We start from the raw sequence: 13,325 nt of genomic DNA, 5'->3' as shown, positions 1-13,325 counted from the left end.
GCTCTGCTCAGTGCTTTCATCAGTATGTATCCCTGTGCTGCAGCCAGCACCCACCTGATAGTGTGTTAATAATTTATGACTAAATGGAACATACATTATACAATGGACCCATAAATCAGATAATCATTTGACATGTCAAGGAGACATTAAACATTGTTTTTTTTTCATTATATTTGCTATCTCCTCCCCCCACTACACACACACACACACACACACACACACACACACACACACACACACACACACACACCCGCTTCTCCCATCTTCTGTACGATGCACTTCTGCCTATGCTCATACAAACACTGCTTTCAAAGCTAAATGCTGAGCGTCACTGGGGGTCTGCCACATTCATTCCTGTTTTATTCAAACAAGCTGAAGCACTCAAAATGTCACAAACCCCCTATGGTGCACACTAAGTCATCCCATGAGTTTTGACAGTAGCCCTTATGCTGCAATAGCCTTTTGATATACTGCAGTATATGACAAGGTAAATAAAACAGACGATGGATGGATTTAAATCTTAAAGAACTTTGTCTTCTATTTTTTTCAAACTCACACAGCACAGAAAAGTAATTTAAAGATTTTTAAAGTAGAAAATGATTTATTTAAATTATATATTTGCAGGTATGCACAGCTAAGCACAGATGTCTGTCACAAAGAAGCTAATAGTCAATACTAGATATAGATGTAACACTAGCACTAAACTGTGTTGGAATTGCTAGTCACAACTGACCAATGTAAAACCTCAATTGGGATTGAACACCTGAGCCAAGTTTTAATGCCAGTATGACATGACAGACCTTCAGGACAAGAATTCCCCAAAAACAAACAAGATTGGAAAAAAAAAAAAAACTTTATGTCAAAGTAATTCAAAAAACGATCATCAAGATACAAATGTAATGTACAAATGTTCAAGACTCTGATGCCAGGTGTCAACTGCTATTTCTGATGGATCTAGACTCAAACTGGGTAAAGACGATGGCAAATAAGATCAGTACACAAAAAATACTGTGATGTACAGAAATAGGTTAATTCTACCCCCCTTGATTCTTGTGGCTGTGCAAATGGACCACCTGCTGGTTTGCATACATAACAGCACAAAGTGCCTCGCTTAATTGAAAGATAATATGAAGTAATTATGATCGTTTGGGCTACAGCTGCTTGAAAAACAGGAACATTGCTAGAACTACATACTCACAAGCTCTGTATCTCATAATGGGATGCTTTTGAGGTCGGATTATATTTAGATGACACACATTCTCATTAAGTGTGTTGTTAGTTCCTCAGGTCTCATGTCTGCTCTTGGCTGGATGTTTTTCTTCTCATCTGTGTTTGGAACAGTTTGTGTGTTTTGAATGAAAGATCATATGAGAATGATGTTTGTTTATTGCTGCTTTAGTATTTAGTTTTGTCTTGATGTGTATTGTAGATGGCAACTATGTTCAAATTAGGTAGCATTCATTTAGTCCAGTACTCACCTTAACACTAAATGTGTGCATTTTAGTAGCCCCCCTGTGAAACTTTCTGATCTGGTGTTTACAAAGTGAACACCACCCGCTCTCATCTATGTGGTCCACAGTCACAGGGACCTTTCTTAGAGCTGCAAACTTCACTGACCGCAGTTACAGTAGACATTTATCCAGACGTTTAGTATCTCATTAAATGCTGGGGACTAAACTGAGCTCACTCTGCAGAGTCAGCCACGCTCTGCTAGGAAACTTACCCCACAGAGCTGACTGGTCCTGGAAAGTAGTCTTCCACACCAGCATCAACCTCTGGGTGCTTGTATGTGTGGGAGGATGGGGCAGTGGATTCAATATGGAAAGGCCAGGGGGCCACTCATGCCTTTAATTTGTTTTTCTGAAGGAACTGAAGAAGGCACACACTGCCCACTTACTTTGCTTTCATGAACACATGTGTCACATTTCAGTGTTTTTCATGTCTTTTCTTACCTTCAATCATGGAAACAGCCTTAGGATACATTCACTAGAACAAAAACAGTTTTACATTTTACATTTGCTTCGGTTGCTTTTATCAGAGGTATTCAGGGAAGCTTTTAAAAACACATTTCCAAAGTCCAGTGGCAGATGGACTTTTATAATGTGATGGAGAGTGATAACAAGACAGACTGAGAGCAGAACAGAGGTTTAATGGAGCCCTGATTGTACTCTGGAGTCCCATTGAGTGACTGAAAGAATCTGACTCTTAAGAATGTTCATTCTGACTCTTAAGAATCTTTATCCTGTCTGTCTATCCATCTAACCATCATCAAGTATGCCATCTTTGCAAATTGTCTCATTAGATCACAAAATTGTGGATTTAATTTCAAACCTTTTTTAATTATCCTGCTAGAAAATATAAACGGCGAATGCAGCAGGAACATGACATTGGACTGACCTAGAAAACAATGTATTATCATCGGGGTTGGTTTATCTTCCAAACAATCTCCTGCCCTCAGTGTAAGATAGTGATGGAGTAATGACTGTAGCAGACAGTTTTTTTTGTTTTTTTTACAGCCTTCATGAAGCCAAAAGCCCAAATCACTCTGGGCAGAGGATAAGTTGCCAGAAACAAGCTTCCAGGCCCTCCTATTCACTTTTTTAGGTCATTTATTCTGAAAGTATTCTCTTCCTACTTCCTTCTTATCTCATCTCTCTCCTCTCCATGGTGGGTAGTTTGCAAGCGACTCTCGAATGCCACATTCCTGGTTGGCACTCATGTCTGGACATAGCTGAGGTGCAGGCATCAGCCAGAGCCGCCTGCAGTGAATATACTGGCACTAGCAGCCAAAGACTCAGCGCCCATCTGCTGCCAGAGCCAGCGATGGAACCATCATTTCAGCCTCCACTGATGCGAAAAGCAGATCCTGTCACTCTGGAGACATGCTGTCCCATGATTGCTGCACTCTTAAGGTTTCTGTCACAGTTTTGCATGTTGGTTTGTGGATATATTTCCCCCTCTCCCTGTTTAATCCATCAGAGTTGTTTATCCTCACAGGTCATATTTCAGAAGGCAGAAGATGTGGAAACAGCAATCCGCTTCTTCCAACTCTGCTTTATCTCATATCTGTCAGATTACTCTGAGGCTCTATCTACAGGCCTGCAGAGAAAAATGTAACCATGGAGCCAGCTTCAGTTCTTGAACACCCACTTAAACAACAGGCTCTTTAGTCTGTAACATCTATCAGACTTGTGTGTTTAGCCTGGCTTCAAATTGCTGAGCTCCTCTTTTCCACTGTGACTTAATCCTCCATCTCTGGCTCATAACGCTGGAAAAATATTGTAGAGTGTGACCCCAGATGTTTGACATTAGTTTTCTTTTATATTTAGTTTGATACTAAAACCTCTGTTCTGTTTTGCTTATGCCCACTGCAGGGTAGTTATAGCACTTACTTGTGTAAACAGTTTGCCGTAAGCTTTCATGTCGGCTGTGTGTGGACCCTTTTGTTGTATACATATATAAACTACGTACAGTGCAGTACTGCTGTACCTTTTAGTTTTCCCTCTAAAATTGTTCTCATTATTGGATTAGTGCCCAGTTTTTCAGGACTAGAGAGACAGGAACAACCCAACCTGCTTTACCTGAGCAAAGCCTAATCCGTCTTAATCTAATAATTGCTCCCATATTCACTCTGTCTCATAAGAACACAGCTGCAGGGGACGGAGGTGGCTCCAGATTGCTGTGCACTATGGGTAATAATACCCACGGTGCCTTTCATGACTAGGATCAGATCTGTAGACACCGCAAAGGTTTTTCATCGTCATCATTTGGGTGTTCCAGACAAATCGTATAACCTATTATCAGCGCTTCGTTCGTTCCTCTGCCCCTCATTCTTCCACTGCCCCCCTTTTAGCTTATGTTCTGTCTTCAGCGTGTGTGGGTTACATAGGAATCCATCAGGCTGCCTGTGTTTTAACAGTCTGACTTTTATGAGTGGGTGTTGAAAATTGATGAGAGCTCAGATGTCTTTCTTTGAGATACAGCCTGACAGTTATGAACCCTGGTGTGGAGGGACAGAGCAGAGGAGTTGATGAGCGATGTGGCTCATATCTTCTCTGAAAGGCTTCTTCATGTGCTGGAGCTCCGTCTGTCATACAGCAAGAAAATCACTCTCTGGGAATCACCATTTACACATCAGACAATAACAGGGAATAACATGGCATTGTGATACTGCTGAAAATACTCAGCACCGATGAAAGAAAGGAGTCAGTTCTTTGATAGACACCCGCTTCAACAAAACTGGTGACATGAGAACAAAAAAATCTGTCATTAAGTGGATTACTGAGAGTGGAAATGTTTGTGAGCTGTTTAGAAAAGCAACACAAACACCTTTTTCAAAATGAATTACCTGGTGTAAAATGATTCACTTCAGCGGGTTTTTCCTCCTTAAATTATGAGCGTGTGTCTTATTGTGCTGGCTATGAAAGATCCCTCATAAGTGTTCCTGGTGGGGGAGGCAGACTAGTCCCAGACCTCAGTCCCAGTTTAATTCCTGCTGCAGGCCTCCTAGTGCAACTAATAATGAGGCGGTAATGGCCTAAGATGGGTGGCCTATTAAAACATGCTTGGAGCAGTGTTTGGGCTGGGCCTAGTCGACACTTTGAAGCGTCGATCACCTCCCGGTGCGCTTATTAAGAGATTTATGGCTGACGCCTGTTCTGACCCTCCTGCTCACAGTGTTGAGCATTTTTATCATTTTTCCTGTCATGGAGACCATATGGAGCACTTCAGTTCAAAGGAAGAGGTGTGCTGGCAAGCAGCAGGTCATGAGGAGAGAGGAACGGTATTTCATAATGGCAAAGGAGAGGTTAGTGTTGAATTTCTGATTAAGCTGGCTTTCAAAATGGGGATCCCACTATAACCTCCACTGGGGTGTCATTGACGACTATTGCTGCTGTTTGAGGGAACAAAAAAACAAAACTTTCACCCGGAGAAGTTGCATGCTGGGGATGATGCCAGTGTTGCCTGGTAAGCAGCTGGGGGACCAGGGATGTCTGGTTGGTGCAAAGCTTTTTTTTTTTTTTTTTTTTTTTGGTCAGCGGTAAGGCAGAGAGAAACAGGCATAAACTGATAATAATCTCAGTGTGGTTTGTATAATGAGCTCAGCCCTCTCTTTGTGTAGGAGCACATCGCTCTGCAGAGTAAGACCCCTCCACAGTGCAATTACCTGGTACAATAAGAACAGAGATTAAATTAAGGTAGTGGGTGTGCTACCAGTGTCAGAGGTAAAAAGGCAGCACGGCTCTGCCTCTGTGAACACGGTTTTCAATTAGAAGCAGAGGAATGAACACAGAGACATGCTCTGCTGATGTATGCCCCGCAGAGAATACAATACTTGCCAGGGATGGGTTTTTTGTACGTAATGGAAAGAGACAGCAGGGACTTATTCTTTTGTATTAATTTGATCCATTTCATCTTGACAGAGCGGGGTCCATCTATAACGGTTGAGGTTGAACATGGTGTATTTGGACGGAGGTTAGGCGAGGTGTTTCCAGTGTGTATGGCAGGAAAAGCTAAGTGGCTGCTGGCTGTAGCTTCATATTTAGCTTGCAGATGAGAAGATTAATTCATTCTGTCATATCTTCCCAAAATGTCAGACTATTAATGAAATTCATTAAGCTTAACTGCCAAACAGTTTCCATTTTCTCAGTTTGGGGAATTGTGGTTGTTGATCAAGCAAAAAAAAAAAAAAGCAGTTTGAAGGAATCACGTTTCTTTAAATGATTAAACAGTGAATCCAATAAATAATGGGTTAATCAGTAATAAAAAATAGTTAGGTGAGGTTTTACCCTCAACGGGTTTAGGATTTATGGCATGAAGGTCTGTTTATTTATTTATTTCCCTGTGCAAAGTATTTCCAAGACAAAATGGCCTAGGTAAGCCTACACCAGGCAGCAGCCAACAGAGGTCAATAATGAGATCAGTCTGTGGTGAAACAAGCTGTCAGTCCCGTTACAGTGGTTTGACACAGACATTGTACCTGGTCCGACTCTGTCCTGTTTCACGTCTCTGCTGTCAAGTTAAATAAAGCAACCTGACCTCGTTGTTTGGGCAGCATTTCAGCTTCATGCACAGGTGAGTTCTCTGTGTGATTCACATTAGAAATAGCAAACTCTTGCTGACATGCAGCAAAATTAAAAATACTCACCAAATTGGTGAAGCAGGAAAATGCACCTCGAGCAAAATAAACTCAACTGGACATCAGTGTCTGGGATTAACTTCTACTTTACTCTTGACAACACTTTGTTTATAGTCCAGGCTTCTCCCTGAGACTTTTAACTCTATATTATTTTTTTTTTTTATAGATTGAATTGAAATTGTTTGCCATGATTGACAGCACTAATAAACCTGAATGCATGTTAACATGAAGCCTTTTTGCAGATCTTTTATATCCCTCTGGGTTTCATCACCGTGTTTATGAGACTTCTGGCAATCAGTTTTCAAGGAGACAGTCAGGGAAGAAAGTTATTCAGTGGAAAAAGTCAGACACACACTATACACACACACACATACACACACACACACACACACACAGTAATTTGTTGACAGACCATGAAAGCTCTGTCACTGGGCTTGGGTGCTTCCCATGACTTTGCCCTTCATTCTCACTCCAGTTTATCTCCCTGACGTCTTGGTCCGCAAACACAAACTGAGCATAAAGCTATCGCGGTTTTTCATCTGAGGTTTTACTTCTGCTTTTAAAAACACCCTTCTTTGAACTGTAACAGATGGATATCTCTCTGCAAATACTGACGTCACAACCAAATCACCTCTGAGATTTCATCAACACATGACTTTTTCTATAACAAAACAAAGATACAGCAGATTAAAAAAAAAAAAAATCAGTCTAGGTTAAATAGAGGTTCCAAATAGCTCCTGTCATTTTAGTATCAGCATCTCATAGTTCTGTCTAGTCCAATAGGCTCGTCCTTTGTAGAACATCGCTCCATTTTTGAAGCTGCTAAACAGAACCAGGTATCGGTTCGTTGTTTTTGTTTTTTTGTCTGTAACAAACAGATGACAAAGAACAGCTAAAAAACACAAATGACTTTTTCATTTTTTTTGACATTTTGATTTCTTGAGGCTAAGAACACATTTCAAATTATACTTAAAGAAATTTGGTGCAAGGCCCAGGGCTACTTCCATGTATTGGTAGGTTAAAATGGATCTGAAGCCTATTTTAACACACAGTGCATCTCACTGTCTACTTCTGACAGTGAGGACTTTCACTCCTTCGCTCTGTTTGACTTCCACGCTGCAAGGAGCTCTAATCTTGTTAGCCTGGCATTCCAGTGAAGCAGCAGGGATTGCTGGAAATAGAAATGTGATGTATGTTTTTACCTCCCTACTCCTTGGCTGTCTGAGTTTTTCATTACCTGAGCCAAAGTATGAAGAGGAGCATCCAGTCTAACTTCTTCCTCAAAACCATATTTTTGTTCACTCTGTATCCATCTTAAAAAACAAATCGATGGTAGATTTCTGCAGTCTGTGCTTGTTGCGTAAGCCCTTGTCTTACTGATATTAACTAAATAAGATGTTTCAGTCAGCCTCCAAATCATACTAAGGTCTCTTTCAGATCCTTTATGAACTCTTGGAGTTGTTAATAATTGATCTGATCAGAGGCACTTTAATTGTGCCTGTGTAGTTTCTTTTTTTTTGGTACTCCTTTGAAGTTGTGCTGTTCGCTGTCAGTGTGTGCAGTCTGAGTAAAGAGGGATGATGTTTTGTGAGTCTCTTATCCTTAATTGGGTTATGTAGATTTTGTGGCTCAAAGAGAATGAAGTAATGGAAATGGAGCTAGATGTGTCTCCATTCATGGTAATGGCAGGAAAGGAGATGACTTTGGAAAGATCAGATGTTAAATGCCCATTCAAGAGTTTAATAATAATCACTTGTCAATGTTTCTACAGATTTTTACACAAGCTCAATATGTTATATTTTGGTTCAGGCAGAGGCGTCACTGAGATAAGCATCTAATATCAGCCATGCTGACTGCCGCAATCACCGTGTCACGCTCTGTCAGCAACAGTCATTTCTGCGACTTTAAGACTCCTCGTTCTGCTGTCCTGTCACTCTAAAACATTTCAGAGCAGCTGTCTCACTTTGACACGGTCCACCGAGAGGCTGTTACACCGCACCCATAGGGGCTATTTGAGCTCTCACTGCAGGCGCGCCTGGTGCCGAGTATTTGTGGGTGCTGCTGTTTGTGTGTGCATGTGCAGGCGTATTGCCCGTTTAACCTCTCCCTGTGTGTCATTCCTGGTTGTCGTCACTCTGCAGCCGCTAGTTTAGGGCAGGTTTCAGAGATAACATTGTGGTGTGTGGTGGCCTGTTGGAGACACACAATCCTGATTACAGCTGATAATGTCATCCTCGTCTCTGCAATCTGAACGACTTTGGTTTCTTATCTTAAACATATTTAAAAAGAAATTGCATATTCCTCAGATGTGTGTTTTCAGTTTTAACATACAGTATTGTATTACGTTGTGAAATCTTCTGTATTAACATCAAACTGTTTGACTTATCTGGATATTAATTTCTTTGTAGTGTCTATAGATAGTTAAACACACAGGTTCTTTCTTTGACCTTGAAACTGCATCACACTTTCCGCCCTGTGCTGATACAGTGATGTAATATATGTTTTTCTTTTTTTTTATTATTATTTTGGGGGGGGGGGGGTTCTTATTCAACTCTGCCAGCTCTGCCTGCCTGTGCCAGCAGACAAAGTTGAGAATGAGAGAAAGGAGGTGTGAGCTGCTGCTGAGCCCATTATGGTGGGTTCTGGCTGTCAGGTGGAAGTCGCCTTGAAGTCGGCCTGACAGCCCTGACAGCCGAGCTAGGCCTAATGGGGACAGGAGTGCAATGAGTCGAAGAGTGAAATCTTTGTGTGCAGATATTTTCCCCCCTTCAGCAGTTTCCCCCTCCATTTTTAGCCTACTTTCAGGCTTTTCCAACTTATTTTCAGGTACCTTGATCAAAATCCAGGGAAGCTCAAATGATTTTGAAAATGTGGAACTATTAATATTTCATGAGATCACTTCTCATCCGGGTGCATTAGTGTATCCGTATTAAGGCTTTTCCCGGAAAGTGCATATTGATTGGTATCAGAGCCAAGACTTTTTGTTTTCTGTTTTTTGTTGTCAATATTTTATAAAACAGTTTTCATTTTGAATTGTTGGTCAGGCGAGACGAGCAAAACCCTGTGCTCTGACAAAATTTAATAGGCAATCATAATTTTTTCCCAACTTTTTATACTTTTTATATAAAATTGTTCTCACCAATCCATGCTGTTTATTCGTGATATCTAATAAATAGGTAAATTGTCACACACTCGGTAACTTTAATGATTTTCTTTTTACTTGTTCCTGTAGGTTTGTCAGTTCATTTCAATACCTCTGTGTTTGTATTTGAGGATTTCTGACATAAGAACATTTCCATCCTCTGCCCAACCCCAGACTCACTGTTTGTTTCCTTTATCTGTAACTCTCCCTTTCAGCCACTCACACTTTGAAAGGCCCACAGCAGGATTTTGGATAGCATTTGCCCTGCTTATCTCTTTGAAATGTCACTCTTTGCAGATCTAAGCATTACCTTTCCTTTAACCCTTTGTGACTCAGTAAAAAAGACATGGCCTAAATTAACTGAGTGGAATTTGTGTGAATGAGTGACGGCGGTAGAAAGGGTCGGGAGTGGGAGCTGTGTATGTGTTTATATTATGTTTGTGTGTGCACTTTCAATTTTTTTGTGTGTCTCTTTAAAAGTGCTATGGAGAGACAGGGCGGCAGTGTGTTTGAGAGATGTAGGTCACGGTGCCTTCTCTGTTTGAACAGTACAGTAAGCTTGGCAGGCTTTCTCAGATGTGATAGACTGCCTCACTCTACCCCTCCCTCTTCGTCTTGTCTATCATCCTGTGGTGTGTGAAAACACCTTATCTGCCTGTGCTGTCCCTGCTGGGATTTTTCCCGGAAGCCGTTCCCCCTCTACACAGATCTGAGCACACATACACAGACTCGCACTGTACGTCGACATGCAGCTCAAATGAAACCCACAACTGCATGCCACAGTTTTGCTGTGTCTCCAACAAAGCTCATAACATCAATGCACACAGAAGGCTCAGCGTGATGGAAGTCGGCACGCAACCTCACACCCCAGCTGTAAGCTCGGTGTGGAGGCTGAGTGCTGTCTGTGGACATTACTCGATAGATTGTTTAAGGTGGGTGCCTGGCAGGACTTCTGGTGTTTCTAACCCATCTGCTGCCTTACATCCCAGTTAAACATAGATGGAACAAATTCATGGCCTCTTATGGGAATTGTTAGATACCATTTGCTTGTACAGAAGAGAAGGTGTAACAGTCCTCTGTGCAATAAATCATGTGCAGTAATGACAGTGGAGCTCAGTTTAACTGATGCAAGAGTGATTTATGCAATAGGCCTAACTGTTATTTAGTCCAAGGCATGTTTGCTCAGTGGATAACAAAAAAGAATTGGTTATCAAAGCAAAAGTCCCAAACTGCATGTCTTTGCACTGTGGACGGAAACTGCAGGACCTGGAGAAAACCCAGTCAGGCAAAGGGGGAGAACATGCAGACTGCACACAGAAAGGGATTTCAACCCAGAACCTTCTTGCTGTGAGGTGACAGTGATAACCACCTCACCACTGTGCGCCTGGTGTGATGGACTCACAGTAACAGCATTGTGTCATTGTCTCACTGTTCTGAGCTGTTTCAGTCAGTCAGCAAAAGTGTGACAGAATAGATTTGTTTTTTTTCTTTTTTTAACCTCATCACGCTCCGAAACGCTGCTACACATCCCTTTTCTCATCTCACTGCAGTCTGGACAAATGCAGCGACGTTGTCTTGAGGGAGCATGTTTGTATGCTGTGTATGTCTTTCTCTCTGTTTACTGATTTTTTTTTTTTCAGTGCATCACTTGCTGTGTTTGTGTATTTGTCTCATTGTAGCGAACAATCTTTAGCTGCTGTGCCCTTAAACACTCTTGCCCTTAAATGCTAATGTTTTAGCTATTTTTTTGTCAACATGGCATTTTAACAGCAGCAGTTTTTTTTTTTTTCACCTATTATGGGTTTCTCCAGAACTCCAGTACTTTCTGGTGATTTAAGGCTGTGTTTGATCCACTTGCTGGCTTAGTGTGCAACAGTCACTGGTGTTGCTGGGTTTCTGTGTTGCTGACACTGCTTAACACTGGTCCACATCTCTCAATCTGACATGTTTATTTCTCCGGGCTGGAGACCATTTCTTCTGTGATTGTGACATGTAAGAAAATGAGGCATTTACAATAACATAATTTTCTAGTTTGCCCAGCCTTGCTACTTCTTTTTTTTTTTTTTTACCTGCCTGTTAGTCCAAGCCACCTGCAGCTGAGACAAAGGCAAGCCTGATGAAGAGACAGACAGACAGGCAGGCAGCAGCAGGGCAGGAGTGGTGGGATGTGTCAGGTCAAAGATGGAGCGCTCACCTTCAGCAGCCTCCTTGATTTAACATTATTGAAAGATCTCCTTTTTACTTGGCTCCAGACCAGCAAGAGGCAATGAAGACCTACACACACACTCACACACAGACACACATACATCACGCAGGTGTAGGTAAGCTCAATCGACTTTAGCAGTGGGCCATTCCTTATCATAACAAACCCTGACTTCAGGTATGATAACATTGTGCTGCACAGGACAGAGAACAGACGGCCATGCCCCACTGTGGACATGGTTATTGATGAGTAGTTCATGTGGGGTGGTTGTGCAAACACGATGGCAGAGTGCAGCTGGAGCAGCTGTGGAGATTAAATTAGAAGGACCCTATAAGGCTCCTTTTTTTTGTCTAAACTAGATCATTCCAGTCAGAAACAGCATAGTGAGTATGTTGTTTTTTTTTACCCTTTTTGGCTCAAACGAGAGTCATCAGGTATGCTCTGAAGACATGCTAAGAAAATATTTGTGTCTCTTGATGTGTGTGTCTGTGTCGAATTGAGATTGTTTAGCTGATGGGTATTGATGATTGGCATTAATAAAAGAAGATTAAAAATGCAAATGGTGAAGAGAAAATTCCTCATGTGGAACCAAGACCAATCTGACGAAAGCAATAAAACCTGAAGTCAGACTGTGACTCCATTCTTTTGTTTTCATGTTCTCTCCTCCCCCCTGCCTTTGCTCCCTGCTTAGCATCTCCAAATTCAGCGAAGTAAAACAGAATTGAGTATTTTTCTGTCTGTGTGTAGTCACACTGCAGTCATTTCCTCCAGTGAAATGTGGGTAAATAGAGCAGAAAGCATGTCTCCCACTCAAAGCTTGTATCCGGCATTAGGAGGGAAAATAACTTATTTAAGTGTGTGTGTGCAACATATTGTATCTTGTTTAAAAGATGTCACCCTGAGCTGAGTGCAGGTGTGTGTGTGTGTGTGTGTGTGAGAGAGAGACTTGGATCACCCACTCCCATCACAGCTCACTAGCAGAGTGTGTTTTCTCTGTGTTTCTAATAATTTTACAAACAAATCATTCACAGCTAGTCTCTATTGTCTAAGCATCGTATTTCTCTACAAGGCTAAGTGGTTGCTATGGCATACAACTAACGAACGGAAAAAGCAGTAAAATGTTCACAGCAGCCCTGTTGTAATACTCTTCTCATTTCCTTTCTCTCATTCTCGTTCCAGTTCTGTCCATCCAGGCTGCTGCAATCCAGTTCATCAAGGAGCCCAAGTCCCAGGATGCCTTGCACGGCCGCAGTGCCATGCTACGCTGCGAGGTCAGCGATCCGGCTGACATCAGTTACAGCTGGCTTCACAATGGCAAAGCCTTGGAAAACAGCGATAGGCGTTTCCAAGAGGGCAGCAACCTCAAGTTCACCGCTGTGGATCGGAGGCTGGACGCAGGAAACTTTGAGTGTGTGGCACAAAACACAGTCACAGGAGAGGCCGTCCACTCCACAAACGCCTCCTTCAATATAAAGTGTGAGTGTTTCATTTCAAGCTGTTCTCACCTTTATTCTGAAAAACCTCTGAGTGGAAATTGCCAGGTGACAGGGTTTCATAATGGCAGCAAGGGTGTACATCCAGTTTCTGGATCAAAAAGGCAAAACAAAAGTCAGAGTATAAGATGACCGGTAGTATGGGTTGAAGGAATGTTTCCACCTTGTTGCCTTTTTCTTTGTGGCCTCCTCTCTCTCTCCAAAGGAAACTGGATATGTGTGCCACCAAGCATGTGTTTCTTGTTGCTTGTCTTTTTTTTTTTTTTTTTTTTGTCCGTTGTGTAACACTCTCTTTTCCCATATACTCTCAAAAGGCTTTTGTCTGAGCAGTGTAACTTACCTTCTGGC

The 13,325-nt window shown here is 41.9% G+C and overlaps 1 protein-coding gene across 1 annotated transcript in view; it reads left to right on the top strand.

The window, feature by feature from the left end:
* ptk7b (protein tyrosine kinase 7b) overlaps nucleotides 1–13,325 on the top strand; it is a 61,718-nt gene that overhangs the window by 29,688 nt on the left and 18,705 nt on the right. Inside the window, exon 2 of the mRNA XM_026309830.1 lies at nucleotides 12,664–12,960. Coding sequence (XP_026165615.1) covers nucleotides 12,664–12,960 — 297 coding nt within the window. The remainder of the gene's footprint in view (nucleotides 1–12,663; nucleotides 12,961–13,325) is intronic.

Source organism: Mastacembelus armatus, chromosome 15, assembly GCF_900324485.2.
Source record: "Mastacembelus armatus chromosome 15, fMasArm1.2, whole genome shotgun sequence".
NCBI lineage: Eukaryota > Metazoa > Chordata > Actinopteri > Synbranchiformes > Mastacembelidae > Mastacembelus > Mastacembelus armatus.
Note: the sequence above shows the minus strand (reverse complement) of the source record. Positions and strands in the feature narration are given on the sequence as shown.